At 46.3% G+C, this 26,775-nt stretch overlaps 1 protein-coding gene across 6 annotated transcripts in view; it reads left to right on the forward strand.

Moving 5' to 3' along the window:
• Positions 1–279: 279 nt before the first annotated feature.
• Positions 280–26,775, forward strand: part of Wt1 (WT1 transcription factor) — a 50,644-nt gene continuing 24,148 nt past the window's right edge. For 2 of the 6 annotated variants that reach the window (XM_070032653.1, XM_070032654.1), the window contains exons 1-5: positions 280–875; positions 6,693–6,815; positions 7,201–7,303; positions 17,963–18,040; positions 19,230–19,280. In XM_070032653.1, coding sequence (XP_069888754.1) covers positions 431–875; positions 6,693–6,815; positions 7,201–7,303; positions 17,963–18,040; positions 19,230–19,280 — 800 coding nt within the window. In that variant the 5' untranslated portion in view covers positions 280–430. Of the gene's footprint in view, positions 876–4,874; positions 4,939–6,692; positions 6,816–7,200; positions 7,304–17,962; positions 18,041–19,229; positions 19,281–26,775 lie in introns of those variants that run through there. The other 4 variants (XM_070032655.1, XM_070032656.1, XM_070032657.1 and 1 more) reach the window with 3 other exon arrangements.

Raw genomic sequence — 26,775 nt, forward strand, 5'->3', positions numbered from 1 at the left:
CTTTGAGAAGCTGGGGGCCGCCAGGCAGCTGGGGTAAGGAGTTCAAGGCAGCGCCCACACCCGGGGGCTCTCCGCGCCCAGATCGCCTGTGCGCTCCCCCCCTCCTTTCCCGTCCTCCCTCCCACTCTTTCACCCACCCACCCAGAGCCGGGACAGCAGCCCAGGAGCCCCGGGTCCCGCCGCCTCCTCGCTGAAGCCCGGACTTCCTCCTCCTGCTGGGGCCGGCTCTTCCACGTGTGCCCCCCACCCACCCCCCTAGCCGGCGTCCCGCACGCGCTCTACTTGGAACCCGGGTGCCTTCAGCATCCCGATCGGCGGAGGGGCCGAGGCCCGGGCAGCCTCCCCACCAACTTAGGCTCGGCCGAGTCCAGTGGCCAAGCGTCCGCCGGGTCGGAGGAGCCGCAGGCTGTCGGGGTCTGAGCCGCAGCTAATGGGCTCCGACGTGCGGGACCTGAACGCGCTGCTGCCCGCCGTACCCTCGCTGGGGGGCGGCGGTGGCTGCGCCCTGCCAGTAAGCGGCGCGGCTCAATGGGCTCCGGTGCTGGACTTCGCGCCCCCGGGCGCTTCGGCTTACGGTTCCTTGGGTGGTCCGGCCCCGCCGTCGGCCCCGCCGCCTCCGCCGCCCCCGCCGCCGCCCCACTCCTTCATCAAACAGGAGCCCAGCTGGGGCGGCGCGGAGCCGCACGAGGAGCAATGCTTGAGCGCCTTCACCGTGCACTTCTCCGGTCAGTTCACCGGCACCGCCGGAGCCTGCCGCTACGGGCCCTTCGGTCCTCCCCCGCCGAGCCAGGCGTCCTCGGGCCAGGCTAGGATGTTCCCCAATGCGCCCTACCTGCCCAGCTGCCTGGAGAGCCAGCCCGCTATTCGCAACCAGGGTGAGTAACGCCGGGGAGCGCCCCCTACGCGCGGGGCAGCTCGCCCCGGCGGCCTCTCTCCTCGCCTAGCCTTTCTTTAATCCCAGCGCTTCTCCGTGGACTCCCCAAAAGCCATGGAAGAAGTGGGAGCGGTTGTGGGGGGGTGGTGGAAAATGTGCTCTTGGGCACGAGCTCCCCATCTCCTTCCCCCCTCCCCCGCAGAGCAAAACGCGGGAAACCCTTGATGAGTTCGCACGAGCCGGGAGGCCATCTGGGGGCCCCTAGGAGCCCGGCAATTCTGAGACCGAGAGTCATCAGGGCAGTGAAGAAGGAGATTCGGTATTCGGTATCTGGCCGTGTTGTCACCGCGCATTGGGCTTTACCCATATCTAGGCCTCGGATTCCAATGGGAGCCAGGACTCCCCTTCCTTTCCCCCTCCCCAGGCTCCCTATCCTTCTTCTGCTAGGAGTATCCTAGTCCTTCCTGAGGTTTGAGGTCTCAGGCGCCCAGTAAGTATTGGGCTGCAAGCACTACACCGGAGTAAATGAATGGGCCACTATTTAGGTCTGTGTCTGGCATCTATCTCTTGGGTATGGTAAAACAGCAACAATCTCTCCAGGAGGCGCCAGGCACGCAGGCTACGGGGCTGGAAGAGAACCCGGTTTATCCGATTACAAATCATGTGGGACCTGGTCCCATCACAAGCAATGGGCTGAGGCCTTTTCTAGAGGTTCGGCTGGGAAGGTTTTTGTAGGAACTTGGGAGGGGGGGGGTCAGGACAAGAACAGGTTTGTTGGTCATCTTCAGTGATTGTGCGCAGGTCCCCCCCCCCACGCGCAAATCTGTTGTTGTCTTATCTGGCATTGGCCTCAACTTCTCTTTCGGCAGAGCCAGTAGGGACCGCCTTGGGCCCAGCCACTGGAGTGAGATCTCTTTATTCTCCTTTGACTTATTTGATATTGAGAACCCAAACGAATTGCGTGTATAATTAGATCTTTTAGGAAATGGTTTTGCGGATGTTTTTTCCTGAAGTGTAAGAATTCGTGCTGGTTTAAGGAGGGGGGGGTGGTTCTGAAGTACGTGGGATGGGAGAAACAAAATGTGTGACCATCGCCAAGGTGCTGAAACTTCCACTTGGCCCTAAGGGTTCTGTTCTCACCAGCTCTCCTAAATGGATGTCTTGAGGTCATTCCTCATCTAGCCCGATTGTGGAGCACCTGGGCCATCCGAAGCCCTAGTGAAACCGAAACTGCCCCCTTCATCCAGGGACTGCGGCCTGAGACCCAAGGAGGAGTCTAGAGCAGATGCAAAGGCCTTCGGAGATTCTTTTGTGCTTGTTGCAACAGTGTAGTGTCGATCGCAGCCACTTTTTTTTTGTAAAAGGAGAGCTAAGGTGGGCAACCTGGAGGTTGGGTCCCGATAAAAAGCTATAGCCATAGGTGTGAAAGTCTGACTTCCCCAAGGCTCAGGGCAAGGGGCTGCCCACTGAAACATCACCCACTGGGAAGCGGAGCCACACAGGTGTGTGGTGTGCCTGAGGCTGCTGGATGAGTGTTTGAAGAGGCTCCAGAGCTATCTGATCCAGTCCCCTGGGCTGCAAAATACTAGTGTACCATTCTCTTTTATTTAAGTCCATCTAAGTTCCTTTGGTACTTTTGAAGCCTGGATTCTTGTTTGGGTTAGGCGCCTATGTACAGCATTCTGCGGGAGTGCCTACACTCCCTTACCGCCCCCTTTTTCTCTTCCCCCTCTCTCTGTCTGTCTGTCTCTGTCTGTCTGTCTCTGTCTCCTCTCTCTCTCTCTCTCTCTCTCTCTCTCTCTGTGTGTGTGTGTGTGTGTGTGTAGTGCAGTGCAGTGTATAGACTTAAACCCCATGGACACTGCACTTCTGGGAAAACTCTTGAGTCTTCGCAAGTACACAGGCCAGGCTGCTTTAGGAAAAAAAATCACTTGGGAACCAGCCAAAGCCCAGGATGGTCAGGTGAAGACATCATTTCACCAACCCTGCCCATGCGGAAAACCCTGTGGAAAGACATTTACAAACTAGGACCTTTTCCTAGAAACTTGTTCCTATCCTCAGCCTACATTTTCCCTTCTAATCAAAACAAGGGGGTCACCCTGTCTAGCCCTTTGGACTCACTTGGCAGTTAGGAGCTGAGATTTGTGTGGTGTTTACAAGCCACTTTAGTCCCTATTGTGTGTGTGTGTGTGTGTGTGTGTGTGTGTATGTGTGTGTGTGTATGTGTGCCTCCCCCCCCCCCACACTTGCTGGACCTAGGATTTGCACTCAAGGCTTGGGCACTGTCCACAGCTGCTTTTTTTTCCTCCTCCCTAAGGATAGCACTCTACTACTTGAGCCACAGCTCCACTTCCCACTTTTTGATGGATAATTGGAGATAAGAGTCTCATGGACTTTTCTGCCCTAGCTGACTTTGAACTGTGATCCTCAGATTTCAGCCTCCTGAATAGCTAGGATTACAGGTGTGAGACACTGGCACTTGGTTTCTAGTCCCTACTCTTTAAAAACATCTTTAGAAAGTAGACAAGTAGGTTTTTAAGGTGGAAGATTCTTCCACAGTCCTTTGATTTAGGGGCTCCTGTAGCTCTCTCACCAGGAATCCAGGCCTGGTTGGTAGCTTGGGCTGGCAAAAGCTAAGGTGTCATTGTGATTATGGCCATCAGCATACCAAGCCCAAACTCCAAAGGAGAGGACTCTAGGCTGTTTGTCCTTCAGAATCCAGTAGGCAAAGACACTTTCTGGTGCCCACTCACCCCTTCCGAAATTTCTTATAGGCGAAATACATATAGTTGACAGACCAATCTTGTAAACATTAATTTAACTAACATTTAGCTTCTATTTTGTGCCAGGTACTGGGGACTGAATGTTAATTGAGACAGTTGGTAGTGGCAGGAACTTTTGACAGAATCACAAAGCCTGATGCTGAAGGAACCTTCTTTCTGTACAAGGAAGAAAAAAGTCAGGCACTACCAGATGAGGTGTGCAAGAGATCTCTCAGGTTGTGACAGAGTTGGGATTTGAAACCACACTGTTTTCTGGGGCTCTGTAGCTGAAATGAATTTCCTCTACCCAATTTGGAGGCGCACTCCCTTGTCTGTGTTGATGGTTGGATGGTTTGTCAGAGCAGAAGTCGGGTAATGACTTCCCTTGCCCTGGCTGGAATGCAAGGTTTAAGAAGGGGCCCAGAACCGACAAGGCTACTTTGCCACTCAGGTCCTGCTCCTCCATAGCTGGACTGGTAAACTGAAGTGCAAGTCTAGGCCTTGGGCTTACTAGGCTATCCTAGGGTCATGTGGGGAGACAAGCTGAACCTGAGGGCCAAAGGCGCCCCCCTTTGGTCACACGGGAGAGGGTATTTCGTTGGGGGAGATTTCCTCCTATCATCCCCCTCCCCCCCCCCCCCACTTCGCAGCTACAGTGATCATTTTCAGCCTTCTGGGCACAATCATCCATTCTACCACAATCTGGCCATTGTACCCCTTCACTCCTCCAGGGCCATCTAGGCAAGGACCTGGGCTCCTTGGCAGCCACGGATGGGGGAGGGAGGCTCTGAGCCTCTTCTCTTCGAAGTCAAGGTTGCACTCACTCCCCTCCCGGGCCCGGACTAACCGTGGGAAAGGCGCTACCTTGGCTGCTGGGCCCTCCAGCCCCAAGGCCTGTACAAGGAGCCTTTGAACACACAGCTCCTTCGAGCCAGCAGCGGTTCCTCCCCCGGCTCCCGCCTTCACCCTCCCGGCCAGGCCCAGCCCAGGGGCCAAGGGACAGCGTGCCTTTAATCAGCCCCCAGGTCTGATAAGCCTCTAATTAAAAGAGCCCTCAGTCCAGAAAGCCTTTTCAGCACTGCCCTTCCTGGGAGACTTGAGGGAGAGTGGGTTCGAAGTCTGCTTGTTCAGAGGGTGGGCGCTAGGGAGCCGCATCCTTAGGCCGGAGTTCGGGGGGCCATCGCAGCAGGAGCCGGCGGCCCAGGAAGCGCAGCCCAGCACCCCGCATCCTTAAGCAGCGGCTGTCCCACGTTGCACGGGGGCGCCCCCCCCCGAAGCTCTTCCGCTCGAAAATGGAGAAGGGTTCGTTTAGAGAAAATTTCTTTTGTTTCTTGTGTTGCCCCTCTTCATTCAGAAGATGCCCTTGCAGACAGTCGGCTCTTTCTCTGGGCACAGTTGGGCGCCTGGAGTCAAATTTCGTTGGGAGGCTCGAGCTTCGACTTCCTTTTGGAAGTCGCAGCGCGCTCACCCGCGCCCGAGAGCTCGTGGGACGGGGGTTCTCTTTGCCCACTTACCAGGCGAGAAATGGAGGCTTTCTAGGGTCACGCAAATTTAAAACAAAAAACTCGTTTGCTTCCTAACACCCATCTGCGCAGGGCGCGCTGCGCGTTAAGCCGTGCGCTTGGCCTGTACCATTCAGGTGATTACGATTTTCTCTTTCCCTCCTTCTGGCTCGGAAACGCTACCACCGTCTGGACTGTGTCTTTCTTGGCCCCGAGTGAACGATCGAATCTCGATTGTTGTCGGGGAGGGTGTCAACGACGCGCTTTGAAAGTGGACGTTAACTAAGCCTCTTGTTTTGGTACTGAGTTGTCGGGAACACTTGTTGCAGAACTTGGGTCAGACTCCGACAAGAGTGGGGGAAGTCTTTTGCCTGACCGGGATCCCAAGAAATTTTGTGGGATTTGGAGACAGATCGGAAGGAAGGAAAAGGGCCGAGGGGGGCGCGCTGGGGGAGGAGGGGGGGTTTAGTTGGCTTTGGCCCTGCAGGGCGGGAGCCGATGTGTGTCCGCTTGCCATTTGGCCAGGATTTCGGTATTCATCCTTTGGACCTTGAGCACAGAAGAGGCCCCACCCCAAGATTCAGGGTCTCAGGGCTGATCTTCAGTGTGGATGCCCTGTTCCCACGAGGAGCTAACAGCAGGGGTGAAGAGAGGGATGGAAGAATTGGGGATGGCACAAAGGAGTCATCGGTTCCAAGTCATTTAATAACAATAATCATAACAGACTACGTTTTCCAATTGAGAAACAATCCCCCTTTTCTCGTGTTTTCGGGACAAGGAATAAACATGGAGCTTGGCTTCTCAGCAGGGAAACCAAGGCAGCACTAGGCACTGCCCTGGAAAGGAAAGGACACCTAGACATTTCCCTGGGCAGTTTCTGGCCTGTGGGACAAGGAAGCTGGCCACCATAGCAGTGGTCTGAGTCAGACTCCCCTACGCCCACAGAAAAGGGTCCTTCTTTTCTCCTTCTGCCGCCCCCCCCCAAACAGGGCCTCTGTTACGGGTGTCAGGTTGTGCAGCCCCCAGACAGATAACATTACCCAGTAATTACTCTCCCCATTTAAAGTGCTGGCCATTTAACGGGCTCTGAGTAATTAATGAAAGTTGGTGCACGGGCTCCTGATTTACAGCTTAGAGTCAGCGCAGGGTCAAGCTGAGCAGATTCATTTTGCTTGCCCACGGCCTCCACGCTAAAGCCTAGGTGTTTGTTTTTCTGAGGGGGAAGATACTTTCTCCATCAAGCTGGTGAAGTTTTCATACTTTATGGGTGTGGGAAGCTACAGTCACTGTGGAAGACCCGGTGTACATAGATTGGGAAAAAAACAGGACAGTAAGGATTTTAGTGGCCAAAGGCTGTCCCCCAGGATAAGCCCTGGGACTTAGGCTCTTCTGGACAGAAGTCTTGGTAGTTGAAGTGGTATATACAACCCTCCCTTGAAAGCCAGAATTTGGGGGGTCAGGCACTACTTCTTACTGCTCTAATTCTGGTTTAGATCCTCTGCCTCTGTTTCCCCAAGAGTCACACGGACGTGTTTCTCTCTGTCGCTCTCTCAGGATACAGCACGGTCACCTTTGACGGGACACCCAGCTATGGTCACACCGCTTCACACCACGCTGCGCAGTTCCCCAACCATTCCTTCAAGCACGAGGACCCCATGGGCCAGCAAGGCTCGCTGGGTAAGCAGGTGGGGTGGACGCAGGTCTTTCCCACCTTTTGCACACCTCCCTCCTGTAATTTCCAACCCAGGGCAAATTGGAGAAGAAAGAAGACATCCATCCAAAGGCATCCAAAGCCCACGCAATTTAAAAGAAAAAGATCCAGTCTTTTTCCATCCCCAATCCCAAAATGCCACTCCAAGCCTGCCAGTGTCCGGAGGATCTTTTCCAAGCCCCAGGGGGAATGCGTGCTAGGGGAAAGAAATCGGAGATAGTTGTGAGTGGGTGGCTTCCGCTGGGCACCCTAGTGCCCCCCCCAAGCTCAGTCTACTCTGTCCCCCACCTTGCACAATGCCCCTCAACCTTGGGATCGCCCTCACTCCGTGGTCCTCGGCTCTTTTCTCAGGCGAGCAGCAGTACTCGGTGCCGCCCCCGGTCTACGGCTGTCACACGCCCACCGACAGCTGCACGGGCAGCCAGGCTCTGCTGCTGAGGACGCCCTACAGCAGGTAAGAAGGCGCGCGGGGGCACGGGGTGTGGGTAACCACCACGCGGGAGAGGGGCCTGGAGCCGGCAGACACCCCTCCCTGCCACTCCCTCCCCTGACTGCAAGATTCACAGGGGTCTTGGGAGACAAAGGATGCCTTAATTTCACCCAGCCACTTGAAGCAAATTAAAGTAGATCTCCCCTGCAGATTAGTCTTGTTTTGATTCTAGTTGAGAGCAGTTTCTGTACGGGGCTGAGGAAGAGGGCACTGTGCGTGGAGGAGTTACTTTTATAAGGGACTTTATGGGGAGGCCTTTAATTTCCTCCCGACTAGAGATTAAACACAAGAGTCCATTCCCACGCGATTCTCCTCAAGCTCCTTCGTCCTCAGTGGGTCTCACTGGACACTGCTACTACTATGGGCCGGGGCCGGCCAAGGCCAGCTGCTCAACTCCGTAGACGTCAGTCTGTGGTCGTGTTTCGTGGGCTGTCCATGGAGGCAAGGTTGCCGGGATCATGGTGGGATCTTCGTGGGGTCCCGCGTGGGGACGCGCCGGCACACCCACGCCTTTCTAGATCCAGAGAGGGGAAGCCCCCAACCTGTTCCCCATTTGGCTAGCCTCCCCCCGCCCCGCGCCCCTGCCCGGGCTCTTCTCTCGCTCTATTTTCTATCATCCCTCTCCCCCTCCCCGCCCCCCGATTTATTCTTCAACTTTGGGTGAACTTGGCCGGCATCCCGCGTCTCCGATAGGGTTGCTAAGTAACTGCGGCGCACACCCCGGCCTGCGCCGCACGAGAAGGTGGGGCGGGGGTGGGGTGGGGTGGGAAGGGGCGGCCGGCGCGCGGTGCAGCCGGGGATTGGGCGCACATTAGCTCATGGCTCCCGCGGGTGCTAAGGGGCTCCTGACACCAACTGCCCCCAACCCATCCCCACCCTCCCGCCCCGCTGCGCCAGGACCCGGGGCTGACGTCAAGGGAAGGAGGCAGTGAGGTCATGAAGGAAGGAAGAGCGCCTGCCTTGGGGGGCCGGGTGGGGCCTGGCTGCGCCGGGGGACCTCCAGGTGGAGGAGGGGCGCGTCCCAGCTGTGGGTTTCTGCTCTGCGGTTCATCCCCGTGGTCCAGGCTGGTTCTGGAGGCTCTCCCCCCACTCCCCTCTACACACAGGTTCTGAGGACTGACTGGGTCACACCTTCGCCTGGGGGGGGGGTGTGGATTTTGGAAACCTTCCTTTTGATCTAGAAATCCATCTGGCAACTCACCTCGCCTTTGGGATTCCACACATTGCCCCCACTCGCCTGATTTGTGTAGAAGGAAGAGAACTCTCCAGCTGTGCGGATAAAGGATCCCACCACACATCCTTTTTTATCCTTCTTTAGCTGGACACTGGAAACCAATTCTATTATTATTGTGGCCCTGCAGACCCCGTGCCCTGCCCTCCCCAACCAAGCCCTCCACGTCAGGGCTTCCCCGCTGGGGGTCCAGGCACCGCCATGGGTTCGGGATTCACATCCCTTCTGGGCTGTAAACCTCCTCCCTTATCAGAACCGCCGCAGCTGGGCTACTGACATCCTTCTGGAGCAGCTGCTCCCGCCGCTGCCTATTGTCAGGGTGTCACTGCGGTTATTCTGGTAGCTGTAAGGGGTGGGGGGCAGCTGGGCCCGTTCCCCACAGGAAGACCTTGGCCTACCTCTGTGCCTCCGCTTCTTGTAGACCGAGCCTGGTTTTCATCCCAGGCCAGAGGAAGACCTTGGTGTGGGAGCGGGCATTGTTGAGAGGGGTGGATCCCTCCTTTGGGGAGGGAGGGATGGGGAGACTGGGAGGTATTGCTGTCTCTGGCAATAGTGATGCTGCTGCATCCTTTCCTCCCCTTTCTGCCAAGCTTAGACTAGCTCAAGGACACGACTAAGAAAAGACCCATCAAAGGAGACGAGCAGCCCAGAAAGAGGAGGCTGGGATAAAATGATGACAACCATTGGTTTTATTCAAGTTCTCCAAAGAGAATCCCTTTGATGGCTTTTGACTTAAGGTGTTTGTGACTCTTCAGATTTTTAACTTTGTGGTGCTGAGGATTGAAGCTAGTGCCTCATGAATTAATATTACACAATCGACTATACTATTCAATAGTATATATATATACATATATATATAACTTTCACATTTTCTAATCATTTCTCATTGACCATTGTAGGAAGCAATTAAAAAAATCAGATTCATCTTTCAGAAATAGTTGTTTATCTTTTTCTTCTGGGCATTTTTTTTTCCTTCCGGGTAATTCTGGAGCTTTCTTTGGTGTGTTTGTACGTGTGTCTCATAAAAATACAATTTTCTCCTGTTATACAATTTTCCTAAATAGAAACATCTAAAAAATATTGTGACTCTCTCCTCATAGGAAACCTGTTTGATCCTTTGACGTGTGCACTCTGAGCCTTTGAAGCTCAAGGTCTCATCTCTTCTGGAGTATGATGAATGACCAGGAATAAGGATATCTTGACACTGAATTTGTGAACCATTGTCACTGTGAGCAGTGGGGGTGATTTCCTTCTTTCCAATTCCCCAAAAATGTTTGAAGGGCAGTTAAATGCTTCTGTGATTGTAATGTTTGAAAACCATAGAAAATATTAGAAAAATTTGCTCAATAATTTAACTTTAATTTTTTTAGATATTCTATTAATCTATTGTTTTTTTATGGGTAACCTTGGCACCACTTAGGAATGGCTTTCCTTATATTTAGTATACCTTGTTGCAAAAAGCCGAGAGACTCAGCTTTTTCATCAACAAAGCTTTTGGTTGGAGATAAAGAAGTCTGGGGACCTAGCTTCCCTTTCTAACCTGAAAGGAATATCTGGGACACAAAATAAGCAGTATTCAATGGGGGGTTGCTTTGAGGAGAGCCTCAAAATTCCAGCTCTTTCTTTATCCCTGTAGAATCCCCTCCTCTGAGGTGATAGATTTGAGGAGTTCATAGTTAACACACTGAGAAGCTAGAGGTCCCCATCCTCCATACCACCCTACCCCATACCTGTGCAAAAATACTGAGAGTGTGTGGAGTATTAACTAAATGTCACTAAGCCATCTGAAGCCAGATGCTAATTCTTACTGAACTGAGAGATTGAACTGGTTGAACTCATAGTCCCCGGAAGAATAACAACTGACGATGTGCTATTGTGCACTAGGCTAAGTGCTTCCTTCAATTTGCTCACTTCATCCTTCTGGCCACGTTATGGGGCAAGCACTATAATCTTCATTTTACTGAGGTGTAAATAAATTCAGAGAATTGGTGTAACTTTCTCAAGGTCACGCAGCAAGTGAGCCTTGAAACCAGGATCTGATGTCCAATCTCTCTGATTTCAATGCCCAAGACTGCTCTGAATCAGAGTGATTCTGGAGTCAGCATTCTTCACGTGGATCATTCCCCTTTGCAGTCCATGCTAGCAACTTTGGGTGATAAATAACAAGAGTAAATGTGCATACTTACTATGTGCCACTGGTAAGCACCTTACAAGTATGAACTTCTTTAGTCTACATGGTACTTGGAGGTGGTCAATGGCTCATTACCTGTATTTTACAGAGGAACAAACAGGTACTGCAAGGCGAATTTCTCCAGAGTGGCATGGAAATGGACAGAATTGCTGTTTAAACTCAAGATAGCAAGTCTCCCAAATCTCATCTATTATCCCCTGCACCTGCTTCTATTCATATGACCAAGTGCCTGACATCTGGCTTGGTCTTGTTTGAGGATGGACTTTATTTCCCACCGTTGTGAAAGCCCCATTTAGTCTACCTACAGGTCTCCCTAGAAAGCTTTTAGTAGTTTGGGGGTTGTATTTTTTCTGATGAGTACGAGTAGGAACAGATTTGAGCCTTTTCCTGAAATCCTAACTTACCAAGTAGATTTTACAAGCCTCAGACTTCTCTAGCTTGTCTCTACCTCTGGAGTAAGATGAACTACTGGAATACCTAAAAGAATTTCAGGCAGAGACCTATCTCCCTGTCCATCCTATCCCAGGAAGGTCCCCCCCTGATGGGGGACCAGAGGCAAGCTCTGGGGAAAGGTGGAGCCCATGATCTCATGAAGAAGGGGAGACAACCTCATTAAAGCAATATCCAATTTCTACCTAGAAAAGGCAGCTAACAAGGCTAGCTCCCTCTTCCCTTAGTCGCCCTCTGCTTCTCTTGTTTTTTGACCCTCCTTGAATTCCCAGTCCCTGACTGTGCCCACTGCCCGGATCCATCCTCATAGCTACTTTGACAAATTCTGAGCACTGTGTTTGAAACATGTTTCCAGTTGTACTAAACTGTTTTTTTTTTTTTTTAAAAGACATTCCTTTTTCCCTTTTTCTCTTTTGCTCTTATCATTGCATCTTTCTCAAACTATTATCTTCAAGTACAAAGGAGTTTCCATTCAACTTCTCAATTTATGAATATATTGCATCATAATCAATATGTATATCTTTTTTATTTTTAACTTCACAGTGCTATCAGCTCAAATGATAGTATTTCCTTGAATCCTACTTTTGCCCATTAGCAGCTAACACTGCTTCAACTGTGGAAGCAATCATTTTTGGGTTGAGTATTTTTAACTGAATGTTGTTGATGCCTAAATAGTGATGTTGTTGATGGAATCAGTGAGTCATTGAGATATCTTTTTAGAAGCCATACACTTTCTGTGGAATCTTAGGATCTACAGAGCTACAACTTCCACTTGGGCTTCAACATAAAAAGAAATTCGATAAGCTGGGTGATGGTAGCTCATGCCTGTTATCCTAGCTACCCAGGAGGCTGATTTCTTTCTTTTCTTTTTTTTTTTTTGTGTCCGGTAGTGGTGCCTGAACTCTGGGCCTGAGCGCTGTCCCTCAGCTCTTCAGCTCAAGGCTAGCGCTCTACCACTTGAGCCACAGAGCCACTTCCGGCTTTTTTCTTTTTGCTTATGTGGTGCTGAGGAATCGAACCCAGGGCCTCGAGCATGCAAGGCAAGCGCTCTACCACTGAGCCACCTTCCCAGCACCAGGAGGCTGATTTCTGAGGATAACAGTTCAAAGCCAGCTTGGGCAGGAAAGACTGTGACATTCTTACCTCCAATTAGCCACCTAAAAACCTGAAGTGGTTTTTAGGTGATCTGCTCAAGAGTAGCAGATCACTAGCCTTGAGCCAAAATGCTCAGGGATAGCACCCAGGCCCTGAATTCAAGCCCCATGACTGACCCCCCCCTCAAAAAAAAAAAAGAAAAAAAGAAATCAAGTGACAATTCATGGACCAAGGAGACAAACTCATCATTTACAATGCCTAATTTTACTTGTAAGATACTATGTGTATCTTACACAGCATTTCACCAGTAGGCAGAAGGAGGAAGGAGGGAAGTGGTTTCCAGGGTGGTGGGGAATGTTATCAAAGATTGAGGCTTGAATTGATCCTGTCTCCAGGGAAGGGGACATATTTAGTTCCAAGTATTCCTGTAACTTTTGTGCTGACCCAGTGTTTATTAATAGAAATTGAATCCCCAGTGGGTTTTTCTTTGATTAGCTGGTGAGCTTGCAAGAGATTACAATACCAAAAGAGTGTCTATGGAATAATTATTTACCATGGCCTGCTGGGTAGAAAGTTCAGGGCGGGCAGCCTCCAAGGCGCCATGGAGGGAAGAGCGCAGGAAGAGGGCTGTGTGGATATCTACTTGCAGCCTTCTCTGTGAGCCTCTTGCTTGGCAGGTCTAGACAAAGCTTCTGAAATCTCTCCCTTGGTACAAGGCAGGGTCAGGATAGCAGAAGCTGGAAAGATCATGAGTTCTGCTAGGTGTCTTTTTTCCCCTCTCCTCTCCCCCCCTGCTTTCTTGGCATTTAAAACATTTTCAAAACTATTTCTACCAAGTTGGCCATTTAGGCTAGTAAACATGTGGTAGAAAAAAAGTCTGAAGCTCTACTGATTTAGATGGTTCTGATCCAGTGGTGACATGAATCCTTTCCCCTTGTTCTGTTGAACACAGTCAGAACACTTAAAGATAAAAACATTCTCGAGTCACTCATGCATTTGAATTGTGGATGAGTTCTGGTCTAGATAATAGCTTAGCTGTTTTCTTTTCTTCCTTTCTTTTCCTACAGAGGTCGAGAACTCAGTATTACTGCAGTCCAGGCCAAAACAAACGCTATATGATCTACTACTGATTTCCTTTTAAGTTCCTCTTTTTGCTAGGACGGACTTCCTTTTATTTTACTCCAACTTGCATTAATCCCAGTTATAGAAGTTTTTTTTTCCCTCTCTCTCTTGCTTCTAACTTCAAACATTTCTCACATAGGAAACAAGTGACTTTCAAAAAAAAAAAGATCTACTTATAAAAATAAAGGACATCGTGACTTTTGGAATATATTTTGGCAGCATGCAATTTCAGAGTTCATTTCCGACCAGGCGGAGCTAGACAGTTGGAGCTGAAATGCCTACGTGACTGCTATGGTTATTGTGAGTGAGATCACCTGCTTGTCCAGTTTCCTTTGGGAATGAGGTAGTCGACACCTAGAGAGGCCACTTAATAATGAGATGCTTCATTTGCCAGAAGCCATATGTTCCCTGAAAGGTGGCTGCCCTTTCTTTGGGTTTCCATGGTAAGAGCTGGGTGTTGACCGATTGCCCAAAGAGATCAGAGCCTGAACATACTTAGACCCAGTATTTTTAGCTCAAGTTCACATTCTGTCCTTTCTCCAGCCGTCGTTACTGTCATTGACTTGCAGAGGAGAAAGGTTGTGCCAGTCTCTGATTCTCCGAGCCACCTTGAAGATCCAGCCAGCGGTGAAAATTGTGCTCTGATCTGATCACTGGCCTCAGGAAACCTTTTAGTAGCTTGGGAATTTTTTAGAAGTCCTTTTCTCCAATCTGTCTTCATCAGCTTCTTTCTTCTTCCAGGGTTTGTAGGCTGGGCTACCAGGACAAGTTGAATCACAAAGTGGGACTTTTTACTGGGATCTTAGTTAATTGAAGAAGGAAGAAGTACTGTGATTAGTGTGTGAAGAAGTATTGTGATTAGTGTGAGGGGTAGGTTACAGTGGGCATCCTGCCCGATCGCAGTGTCTGTGATTCTGATGGTCCCATGGGCATGTTCTCTTCTTTTTCTTCCTTCTCCTCCTCCCCTGGTTCCTCCTCCTCCTCCTTTTGTGTCGTCGTCGTCGTCATCATCATCATCATCATCATCATCATCATCATCATCATCATCATCATTTTATTACAATAGTGAGAAGACTAGGTTCAGAGGTCAGATAATAAATCCCAAAGGGGCAGAGCTAGGAGGGGTGGTAATCAGTTATGCCAACATTAGTTGGCAGTTTTCATCTGACAAATGGAGGTCATACTTATTATTATTACTATTACTATTATTATTATTTTTGTCAGTTGCGGGGCTTGAACTCAGGAGCTGGGCACTGTCCTTGAGCTCTTTTTGCTCAAGGCTAATGATCTACCACTTTGAGACATAGCACTACTTCCAGTTTTCTGGTGGTTAATTGGAGATGAGTCTCATGGACTTTCTTGTCTAAGCTGTCTTTGAACTGCAATCCTCAGATCTCAGCCTCTTGAGCAGTTAGGATTACATGCCACCACTACCTGGCAGAGATTATACTTATACTGACCTCACAAAGTTGTTGTGAGCTGTATTGAGAATGTATGAAACTGTAGGACACAATTTGGTAGGTTAGAAAAAGAAATCAGTCAATTTTCAGTTATCGTATCATTTTTTTTAAAGAGCCCTTACCTTCTTCGAGATTCACATCATCCCTGTAAAATGAGATTAAGACAAATATTCTTATCCGACATTTGAGAAAACTTACCTGTGATATGCCCAGTGTCCTAAAACTGACCATTGCTTAACAAAACATAGTATAAGCTGTATGTGTAAGTTGCAACTTGCTAGTTAACCACATAAAATTTGTTTTTAAAAAGTGAAACTAATTTTAAAATATTTTACACAACCCACTATAGCAAAAATCTTATTTCAGTGTGTGGCACCAGCTGAGTTTCTGGTGCTCAGTGGCCACACATAGCCAGTGACTTCTGTACTGGGCATTGTGGAACAGAGGATTTACTATGCACATGACACTGACCCTATATTTGAGTAGGTTTGCCTTATGGGGGCAAAAGGATTGCCCTTAAAAAATGCTTTGTCTTTGGATTCGTTCTAGATAGAGCTTCTGTGGGACCCATGGAACTATGCGTTGAGTCCTTTGAGAAAAATCCTAAATAATAAAGTTAGGTATTTGTGCAATCACTCTGTCATTCATCTTTATTTCCCAAACCTCTTGAAAGCGATCAGATTCTTAGTCATATGCAAGAGTTAAATAACTGCAGAAAGATCTTACACCCCAAACAGGGTCCAGGAAAATTGTCAACAGAGGCTGAGTGATGTTAGTGAGTGGACAATCTTTTAAAAAAATTAGTGACAAAAAATATAGAGCTACCTGGGGAATACAATGTCTGTTAGCCTGTTAGCTGAGATTAATGGCAAGATTAATAAATGGGTTGCTTGATGAAAAGGCACAGGAGAACAAAAACCAGTGGAGAGATTGTGGAGGAGGACACATATTAATGGACTGTCAGCCCAAAGAAAGTTCAAGAAACTCTCCTGTGGTAAATGCAGCAGGCTGGCACTTCTAATAAAAGTTGGGGTTTTTCAGGAATTAATTACATCAGCCTTACAGCAAGAATTTGTGGAATTGCAAAATGTAGTGGCACAGGCCAGCACGGGCCGCTGCTGCAAATCAGGAAGCTGCAGGGAAAGAGAGTCATTTTTTTTCCATTGATATATGTAGGATATTGTAGTAGCATAATAGCCAGTCAGACACAGGATGAATGATGGGGTCCAGATATTCACTGACTAATGAAACTACACATACTTTGAGTTTGAAGTCACTTCACTTTTCATATGCAAAATTCACTCCTGGATCCGATTTCCTTCTTATCCTGTATACCCGACACAGGAGTTCTAAATAATTTTCAGAGTGATTATATGTGAGTCAAATAGACTCTACCATGATTTATCAAGGTATGTCAAGAGATTACACGGTATTCATTTCTTCCCAGTTGCTGTAATTTCTCTCAAGCCCCCTCCCCGCCCCGCCATGTTCCCAGTTTAGTTGGCTGAAGAACACTCTTTCTGAATTAAAAATTCCTCTTGCTTCTGTCAATAAAGCAGCAGAAAGGAATGCCATGACGAGATAGAGACTGTCTAGGATTTGTGATCTGGTATCACACCCTAGATACTGTTTCTTATCTCCTTTCATGTCTGCCATGAAGGTAGAGTGAAAATTTTCTCTATGATGTGTTTAAAACCAAAGGTTCCCAGAAAAACCATTAATCTCTGGGGTTTCAGATTTCATAATTAACCATTTAAGATCAGTTCTAAATTTATTCCTACTTGAGCTTGGTAGTGTTGGAGATGTTTAGTAATTGATTTGTGTGCTCGTTTGCTAGGAGTAATATAAATAAAGGGACAACGAGAGCTTTTGGTGTTTTATTTTCTCCTTTGGGGTCTTAGTGTAAATAATTAATTGTGCCTCTATCTATCTATCTATCTGTCTGTCGGTCTGTCTGCCTGCCTGCCTGCCTGCCTATCTATTTAATTTATTGCCAGTAATGGGGTTTGAACTCAGGGCCTAGGCATTCTCCCTTAGCTATCCATTGAAAACTGGTGCTCTACCATTTGAGCCACACCTTCCAGCTTTTTGCTGGTTCATTGTCTTCAAACCAGGACCCTCAGATCTCAGCCTTCTGAGTAGGTAGGATTACAGGCAGTGAGCCACCAATGTCTGGCCAGATGGGGGAGGCGGGGGAGAGGTCCATACTGTATTTGACTTGTACAAGGATTGTAAATCCTGTAGAGAGCAATTCTTTCAGCTGTGCAAGGATTTTATCGCCATCTTCTGCTTGTCACATCCTTTTGAATCAGCCCATCCATCACCCATCACTCTGTGACTTTTAGACCCTCATAATCCACAAGATACTTATCCTTTTGATTAAAACAACTTAATGGCCTTTTCATGAATAATTAATCTGCTGTCTTTTTCCTCTCAGTTTCAGGCTTTTAACTTTAATGTTGAGTTATCCAGCCTGTGTTGCCTTTCAAAGTCTCACTTCCCTTACCCTCTTTTCAAGGTTTACCTCTTCAGAAACTCCATTGTTTAGTGTTCTAAGGTGTTTTCATTTACTTATTTCTTTTCTTTTCCCTCCCCACTTCCTTCTTTTCCTCCTTTCTCTTACTCTTAAATCTTCTGCTGTGTGGGAAATGAATAACTGTGTAGAGGTCTATGGAGTGAAATGAAAATAATTTCACACAAGTATACTCTATTATTCTGCAAAAAGTTGTGGCTTATAAACAAAAGCTAAAACTCCATTGCTTTGTCTTTGGTGCCAGTCCTAAGGCTTGGACGCAGGGTCCAAGTTCTGTCCCTTAGCTTTTTCACTCTATAGGCTAGCACTCTTCTACTTGAGCCAGCTCCACTTCTGGCCATTTGGTGGCTTATTGGAGATAAGAGGCTTAGAGACTTTACTGCCCAGGCTGGCTTGGAACATCAATCCTCAGATCTCAGCCTTCTGAGTAGCTAGGATTCCAGGCATGAGTCACCAGCACCCGGCAAAAACAATTGCATGTGCGTGCGTGAGTTTGTGTACATGTATTTGTGTATTTCTAATTCTGGATGTTTTCCAACAGTGACAACTTGTACCAAATGACTTCCCAGCTGGAATGCATGACCTGGAATCAGATGAACCTTGGAGCCACCTTAAAGGGGTAAGCGCTTTACTCCATTGCCCTTCAGCAGTATGTATACACGTTCAAACAATTTCCAGGTGCTTTCTCACTTGTGGAAGGAGCACAGTACAGAAAAATGGGCCTACCTCTCTTTGGAGCATTATGATGCTCTTTTGTCTACTTTATGGATTATGTTCAGCATCAAATTTTCAAAAATGTAAAAGGGATTTTTTTTTGGTCTGGAGCAGGGGAATTGGGATACCGAGCCTTGTCTTGCTGAATGTTTTGGAATTCTTCACAGATGTTGTGTCCATGTAACCTCATTTAACGTTTATGTTTTGCTAGTGCTATCGCAGATGTTAACCATTACATTATCTTTTCAAGAAATGCTTTGTATGTACAAAATCCAGGATCCAAATTTGTATCTGTGTGAGGATGATTTGAACAATCCAAAGCTAGACATGCTCACTCTTGTTGCAAGCGACAGTTTTTGCTCATGCATGATGTATGATCATTGTAGGGAGAAGATAGTTGCTGAACCAGAGTAGAGGCTTTGTATTTGTAAAATGAAGGAAGGATGAAAGGAAGGAAGGAAGGAAGGAGGGGAGGAAGGAAGGAAAGAATGAAGGAAGGAATGAAGAAGGAAGGAGGGGAGAGAAGGAGGGAAGAAAGGAGGATAGAAGGAAGAGAGGAAGAAGGGAAGGGAAGAGATGGAAGGAAGGAAAGAAGGAAGGAATGAAGGAAGGAAAGAGGGGAGAGAAGGAGGGAAGGAAGAAAGGAAGAAGGAAGGAAGGAAGAGCAGGCTTTTAATGGTGAGAGAACTCGCCTTTAGTTTTTCACAAGTCAGAGGAGATGGCAGTTGGATATCATACCCATGGAGTGCCAACAATGTACCAGGTGCTTCACTTTATCTTTGTATTAGACTAATGGCATCACTAAACTAAACGAAACCTAGAGTTAAGTCCTTTTGCAAGGCCAAATCCTTTTGCACAGTACATCTGGTATTCCAAGCTCAAATCAGATTCCAGTGCTCAAGCTCTGTCCAGTCTCTGTGAAGCCTTCCACCCACCACTGGTCCCAGTGGGACTGGGGACTTTGTTCAACACTCTTGTCCGCTAGCTTTATGTCTTTGTGTATTTCGTGGCTTCTCATTAGATTCTAGGACCTGGGGGGCTTGTCAGAGCCATGCATGCTCCATTCCCCACCCCCACCTCTTCTTCTCTTCTAGAGTTGCTGCTGGGAGCTCCAGCTCAGTGAAATGGACAGAAGGGCAGAGCAAGTGAGTGGACATGGCCTTGTTAATTAACATCTGAGCATGCAGGAGTTAGGGCTGATGTGGGTAATCAGGGTAGCATTTGGGGGATGGGGCAAATCTATCCCCTCCTCTCCCTGCCTCTTGTTTATTGTGCACATACTGTGGGTCAAGTGGAATTGGTGATGTTTCTCATCCACACATCCCTGGGGAAATTTTTTTTGAAAAAATGGTGCAGCAGGAACACTGCTCAATTCCTTGTGAATGGTTCAAAAACACCAAAGTTGTGGCATTAAACATATTCTGTTTAGATCAGTCAAGACTTTTTAAATTTTCCCAGGACAGCTTACCTAAATTTGTAGCCAGACTTTCCAAAGACTTCTCATCCCCTCTCCCCCATTTCGAAACATATCCTGGGGAAGTTCTGTAGCTCTTTCTTTTGATTTTATTTTCTCTGCTTAAAGACCAGAATCAGCCCCCATCTTTCTTCCTTTCTTGGCTCAGTCTTTGGATCATTCCTCACTGATCAACAGAGTGGCTTTTCATCCTCCTAGACTTGACTGGTAGATCCCTTCCCCACCCCCCCCCTACCTCCCCCAAGTTTTCTGCTGTTTTATCCAGATCTCTACTTCCTCCCTCTGGATCCAAAAGAAAAAAAAAAAAGCCCTCAGTGCTTGGAATTGTTTTTCACGTGCCATTTCCATCCAAGGGCCTGCTGACAGTTTTAGCATTCTCTCTTTCTACGTGCTCTCAACTTCCTTTCCATTTCTTGGCTTTTGGGTCCCGCCCTTTCCTTCTAGATCCTCTGGCCTCTGCTTAACATTAGTAACTCTCAGATGAAATGCCAGCAACAGACGGGAACATGATTATGAAGGGAATAGTGTGTTTCAATTAAAAATGTTTCTTTTATGTTGGAATACAGGATTGGGTGGTTTTTATTAACTATAAAAATTACAAGTAAGGAATCTTGAAATGCATTCTAATGTGGGTGTTCCATAGGTAGTTTTTTATCTTTATTTATTTAGTGATACTGGAGTTCGAACTCAGGACCTTGTGCTTACATTAGGCAAGTGCCCTATCACTTGAGCCACGTACTTTCTGGATAGAGTCTCAAGTTTTGTTTTGTTTTGTTTTTTAATTGTGAAAATACCTTACAGAGGGGTTACAATTACATGGGCAAGATAATGAGTACATTTCTTATCAAGCATTGTTGCCGCCTCCTTTGTTTCCCCTTCCCATCCCTTCTAATCTCCCCCGCCTGCCCCCCCTATATTTCCCCTTTCCCCCCCTCTCCCGCCAAAGTTGTAAAGTTCGTTTTTCAGCATAACAACTTGTACATCTCATTGTTGCAGTGGATCCACCTGTATCCCGATTTAAACGATTTGATTTTTTCCCTTCCCCTCCACAATTTATACCAACATCAAATACAGTGAAAGCAGGGGTTATACTGTGGGGGAGGGACATACAAAGCAACAAAGAAATCATCTTATAAATATGTTAGAAACAATCACATGAAAGAAAAAAACATTTGAATACTTATCTTGAGGTTCATTTCACCTAACATCAGCTTATCTGACCTTTTCTGCTTGTCTCAGACATATACTAGTTAGAGTCTCAAGTTTAAGCCCAGGATTGGTCATCTAAATGACATCAACTTACTTTTGCTTCTTACATAGCTAGAATTACAGGGGTGTACCACCATGCTCAAGTAATTTAGATACTTTTAAAGGTCTTTGGATAACATGGTATTTGTTATTTACTAGGGCATCAGAATCTGTATTGTCAGAATGAAGCACAAAGTATGAATAATTTGTTCACTTCTGTATTTGGGGCTAAAAACTGCACCAGTTTTCATTGATCTGTCACTTGGTTTGGAAAAAGATTCCCCAAATGAAAATACATTCCTTGAATACAAACTTTATTCAAGGAGCTATCTAAAACAGGTTGATTTTTCCCAATAGAGTGAAAAACCATGGTGACCTGGTGGATCTATAACATGAAAACTGGTGATTCAACTTGTGTTTTAAAGGAAAAAACCAATTTCCATATCACTTGTAAAAATGAAGTATTATTCAGTTTTTTATTTAAAGGTCATGAACTTCAGGCTAAACTCCAGTAAATACTCATTCTTGACTTCCTTCACAAAGTATCCTAAGCAATTCCACAGAAACACTTCATTAGGTGTCAGAGAGCAGTGGGGACAGGATTATAAGTAGAATGTGGTAAGCTGAAAGGAAAACATGACGTGGCACATATGTGTATGTGTGTGTGGGGAGGTTAGTCTTGTCATTCACTCCCTTGCGCTCTTGTCTCCCTTCTTGTGAGACTGCTTTTCTTTCTTTCCCTCCTTCCTTCCTCCCTCCCTTCCTCTTGTTCTCCCTCTCCCCCCCACCCCTGGCCTTTTCTTGTGTGTGCAAGTCCTAGGATTTGAATTTAGGCTTGGGTACTGTCTCTTGGGCACTGTCTCAAGGCTAGCATTCTACCACTTGAGCCACAGCTCTACTTCTGGCTTTTGCTGCTCAATTAAAGGTAAGAGTGTCATATACTTTCCTGCCTGGGCTGGCTCTGAACTATACTCCTCAGGTCTCAGACTCTTGAGTAGCAAGGATTACAGGTGTGAGTCATCAGTGCTTGGCCTGTTGTTCTTTCTTTATTTTTTTTAACTCAGGGCCTAAGAACTATCCTTGAGCTTTTTGCTCAAAACTAGAACGCTACCATTTGACGCACAACCCCAATTCTGATTTTTTTCTTGCGGGGAGGGGAAGGGGTGTACTTAATTAGAGATAAAAGCCCCATAGACGTTTTTTTGCCCTGGCAGCCTTTGATCTGTGATCTTCAGATTCCAGCCTTTGGAGTAGTTAGGACTATAGGTATAGTTTAGAATTACCGGTACTGGCTTGTTACTCATTTTTTTTTTTAACCCCTACCTGTCTTTTGGGGACCAAGCTACTGGGAGAATCTTATGTTTCAGTATATTTCAACTTAAGTCTGAAAGCTGAAAGTACTTTATCTTTTCCCCCTTCTTTTCTTCCCCTGTAAACAAATAAAACTCATTTCTTTTAGAGTGGGCCCCTAGGAGGAAAAAATATTACAGGCATTAAGCCTTAGCCCACCATTATAAATACTTCTCTGACGTCTTGTGTTGTCTGCCTTTATTGGTTTAAAAACATTTTCTTGGTTTATTCGTAATGGTTGCTGACTTCTAAGGCTGCTGACAAGGCTCGGCTACCCTGTTGGCCTCTGTTTTGTCTCTTCTGAAGAAAATATCCTGCAAAATGGAGAAACACATCAACCTTGACTGTGGTCCAAGTTATTAAAACAAGGAGGAAGTTACTCTCTGGGGACCAGAGTAGGGGGAGTGGGAAATTGAACACAATGGAAATGTGAAAGGCATGCTGAGCAAAATGAATGTCCCAGGGCTGGTCCAAGAAGTTCACAGACTGTGGGGAACACACAGTATTTGACCTGTGGATGTTCACAAGGAAAACTGAGGAGCCTCACGATGAGTGATGGATGGTGAAGCAAAGCTGTGTGTTTTGGTAGGGCCAAAGCTGTCAAAGCTGGAGAAAATCCCCTGTAGACATAGTCTCATCCTCCACAACCTGTGCCAAAAGAGATAGAGGTTCTGGCTGGGAGCTCCAGAATACAGCCCAACACCTTCCCCTTTCCTCTCATGAACATAAGGTACCCTTCCAGGAGATTGACTTCTTGAGAGCAGATAGCCTGAAATTTAAGTGGCTCCTGGAGCGTGAGCTGCAACACAAAAGTGGAAAGCGGCAGTTCTCACAGCATAAGCAGGTCTGTGAATAGAGCATTCTTGAGTATCTTCTCCTTCAGTGCCCCAAGCATGAATATGTTCATTTCCTCCTTCCAGACTGCTATATTTATGATGTTAAAACAGTTCTTTTTTTGGGGGGGGGGTTGTGGGGCTTGAACTCAGGGCCTGGGCATTGTCCCTGGACTTTTTTGCTCAAGGCTAGCGCTCTATCACTTTGAGCCACAGCACCACTTCCAGTTTTCTGGTGGTTAATTGGAGATAAGAGTCTCATGTACTTTCCTGTCTGGGCTAACTTTGAACCATGGTCTCAACCTCCTGAGTAGCTAGGATTACAGGTGTGAGCCATTGGCACCTGGCATTGAAACAGTTTTTTCCTTTCTTTCTTTCTTTTTTTTTTTTTTTTTTGCTGGTCATGAGGCCTGAACTCTGGGCCTGGGCGCTGTCCCTCAGCTCTTCAGCTCAAGGCTAGCACTCTACCACTTGAGCCACAGCGCCACTTCTGGCTTTTTCTGCTTAGATGGTGCTGAGGAATCAAACCCAGGGCCTCATGTGTGCAAGGCAAGCACTCTACCACTGAGCCGCCTTCCCAACCCTCCCTCCTTTCCTTTTTTTTTTTTAAATCAATGTTTTTAATTGATATTGATACATGTGTATAGAGAGTACACAAAAGTATTTTCATTTCCCAAAGAATGCTCTAAAGATGTGAAATTGAACATACATTTAGATTCATTATCTGGATAGTTTTCCTTTTGAAACACTGTAATAAGACTAGCATCAGAGATGTCATACTGATCTACAAATTCAATTACTCAGCAAGATATTTGGTGAGTGCTTCCTAGTCCATACTCTGAGACAGCAGCATATAAGATAACCACATTACTGTGATACCACATATAATAAACACAGAATAGATTACCGACAAGATCACTTGGGGAATACTTTGAAGGAAATAATACAGGGTGATAGAGTAGCACCATGGGGATAGGAAGGAGAGTGATTTAATATAAGTGTTCAAAGGTCACATGTTTGTAGAGATCACGTGATGTATCCTCAACAAAAGGGACAGGTGAGTTGTAAGAAGACACAAGAGAAATGCTTCTTCAGGTTCCCCAGCAGTTACAAGACCCCTAAGAGAGAATGGGACACATCAGTGTACTCTAGAGCATTTTGAGAGACTTGAAGTAGATGTGGACAACAGGAAATGCACCTGAACCAGACAGGAGGTGTCTACTGCAATTGACTTTTTCCCTTTGCCTTCAAGCATGGCATAACTTTTCTGACTCTTGTGTTTCTCACAAATCATTTTTTTTGTTGTCGTTGGTCCTGGGGCTTGAACTCTGGGCCTGGATGCTGTCCCTTAGCTCTTCAGCTCAAGGTGTATGCTCTACCACTTGTGCCACAGCGCTACTTCCAGTTTTTCTGGTGGTTAATTGGAGATTAGTGTCTCACGGACTTTCCTGGTAGGCTGGCTTTGAACCGTGATACTCAGATCTTAGCCTCCTGAGTAGCTAAGATTATAGGCGTGAGCCACCAGTGCTGGGCTTGATTTATTTTTTTAATGCTGGGATTGAACTCAGAACCTCCAGCATAGATGTAAGCACTGTACCATTGAGCTACATTCTCTAATCCAATTTTTGGCTAGGGTTTGATAGCTGGACTAGCATAAGGAAAAGTGAACTCCTAGGTTTGATGGAATTGGAGACCCTGGACAGTGTCATGTCCCTTGTCCCTCTCACTTGGTGAGAACTAATTCATAAATCTCTCTTCAAGTCTTTACATTCCATTGATTTTCTTCCCCCCAACTCCCACCCCCACTGGCATTTTCTGTTTGGATGTGTTTAATTATGTAATTTTTTTAATGTTCTAGGGATGAAATCTAGGGCCTGGAGCACTTCTCTACTTGAGCTATGCTCCCATCCTTTGTGTTTTGTATTTTGATTTTGAAATGAGGGTCTCCTTCTTAACTGACCTGCCTGGCCATGAACTTGGATCCTCTTGCTTCTGATTACTGAGTACCTAATACAAAATGTATGCCACTACACCTAGCTAATGTATTATAAATGTTAAATTATGTAACTAATCACATAAATTATAGGACATTTCAACATACAACTATACAGGAAAGGAAAGGAAAATTCCCCCATTAATTCAGATGAAATAATGTAATATTGGGTTGTACACATTCTCAGATCTTTTTCTGTTACTTTCCTTTTTATAAAAATTAATTGACTTTAGATCTAACCAAATTCATAAGTACATACTTATGGAGTATTGAAGAGTTCTTATTTATTTATGGGGCCAGCACTGGGGCTTAAACTCAGAGCTTTGATCTCTTGCTTGACTTTTTCTCTCCTAGTTGGCACTCTTATCACTTGGGCTACACTTCCACTTCCAGCTTTTTGCTGGTTAATAGGAGATAAGAGTGTTGAGAACTTTTGTCTGCGTTGTCTGGTTCTGAACTGTGATTCTCACATCAGAATCTCCTGAGTTGTTAGGATTCCAAGCATGAACCACTGGCTTCTGGTAAATTCTGAGTTTGAAGCCTCATCAGAGTTGAGTTTTAAAAAGCATTTTAACAATACCAAATTAAAAAAAATATTTTGGGGTCGGTAGGTTTGTTGTTTCTGTAATGTGTTTCTAACCATGTTGTATTAAAAGCAGGAAATAAGTTCATCTCATAAATGTGAGTGTAAAGGACAGGTTTGTTCACATGCGGGTGGCAGGGGTAGGGGGTCTTGTAGGAAAGATAAGCAGGGAAAGTGGTGGTAAAGGGGGACAACTTAGAACTGAGATCATGGTATCACAGAGAGATGAAGTGGGATTAAGGAAGGTTCTGATTGGTTAGTAGAAGATGAGCGTGTGCATATGATTTCTGGAGGGGCAGAGGGTAACTTAGGCTGGGGGAGGATGCCTTTGTGACCCCAGGGAGTATTTTGCATTTATCAGGTCTGCAGTCTTATCCTGCTGTTTTGAGACTCTCTGCTCACTATTTATGCTCCTTCCTGTCATCTGCTCAAGAAAAGATCATAACCTCTAGCTAGAAAAATATTGATTTAAAATCTACACTAATGAAAAGTCACCCAAATGTGTCTCAGAAACGAGGAGCTACTACATATTGTAGTAGGTGTTTTTCTACTAAAAGTGAATGGATTTATTTATTCTAACTTTATTTCTAATTCTTTTATTTTCTTTTATTTTTTATTTTTATTTTTGGGTCTGGTTGTGGGGCCTGAACTCTGGTCCTGGGCACTGTCCCTCAGCTTTTCAGTTCAAGGCTAGCACTCTACCACTTGAGCCACAGTGCCACTTCTGGCTTTTTTTTTTCTTTTTGCTTATGTAGTGCTAAGGAATTGAACCCAGGGCCTCATGCATGCAAGGCAAGCTCTCTGAGCCACCTTCCCAGCCCCTAATTCTTTATTTTTACCACAAATGGAGTGTTCTATGAAGCTAAGCTGGCTGCTTTATCTAAAATGAGAACAATTATTTTTTCTCTTTTGATCAGAAAATCAATACAGGCTTGTCTTTTTTTTTTTTTAAATTCAGATAGTACCAAACATTATTAAGAAGAGAAGAAAAGTCATTTGTCATCTTACCACCAAATTGTGTATCGTATCTGTAGAGAAAAAAGATACTGGAAACACTTATCTATTAACCACAGTTACCTCTGGATGGATTAGAGGGAAGGGGGAAAAGGCCTAATAAACACTACCTTAAGAAATAATAGAGGGCTGGGAATGTGGCTTA

The sequence above is a fragment of the Dipodomys merriami genome, unplaced genomic scaffold (genome assembly GCF_024711535.1).
Source record: "Dipodomys merriami isolate MVZ:Mamm:240054 unplaced genomic scaffold, mDipMer1.0.p SCAF_21, whole genome shotgun sequence".
NCBI lineage: Eukaryota > Metazoa > Chordata > Mammalia > Rodentia > Heteromyidae > Dipodomys > Dipodomys merriami.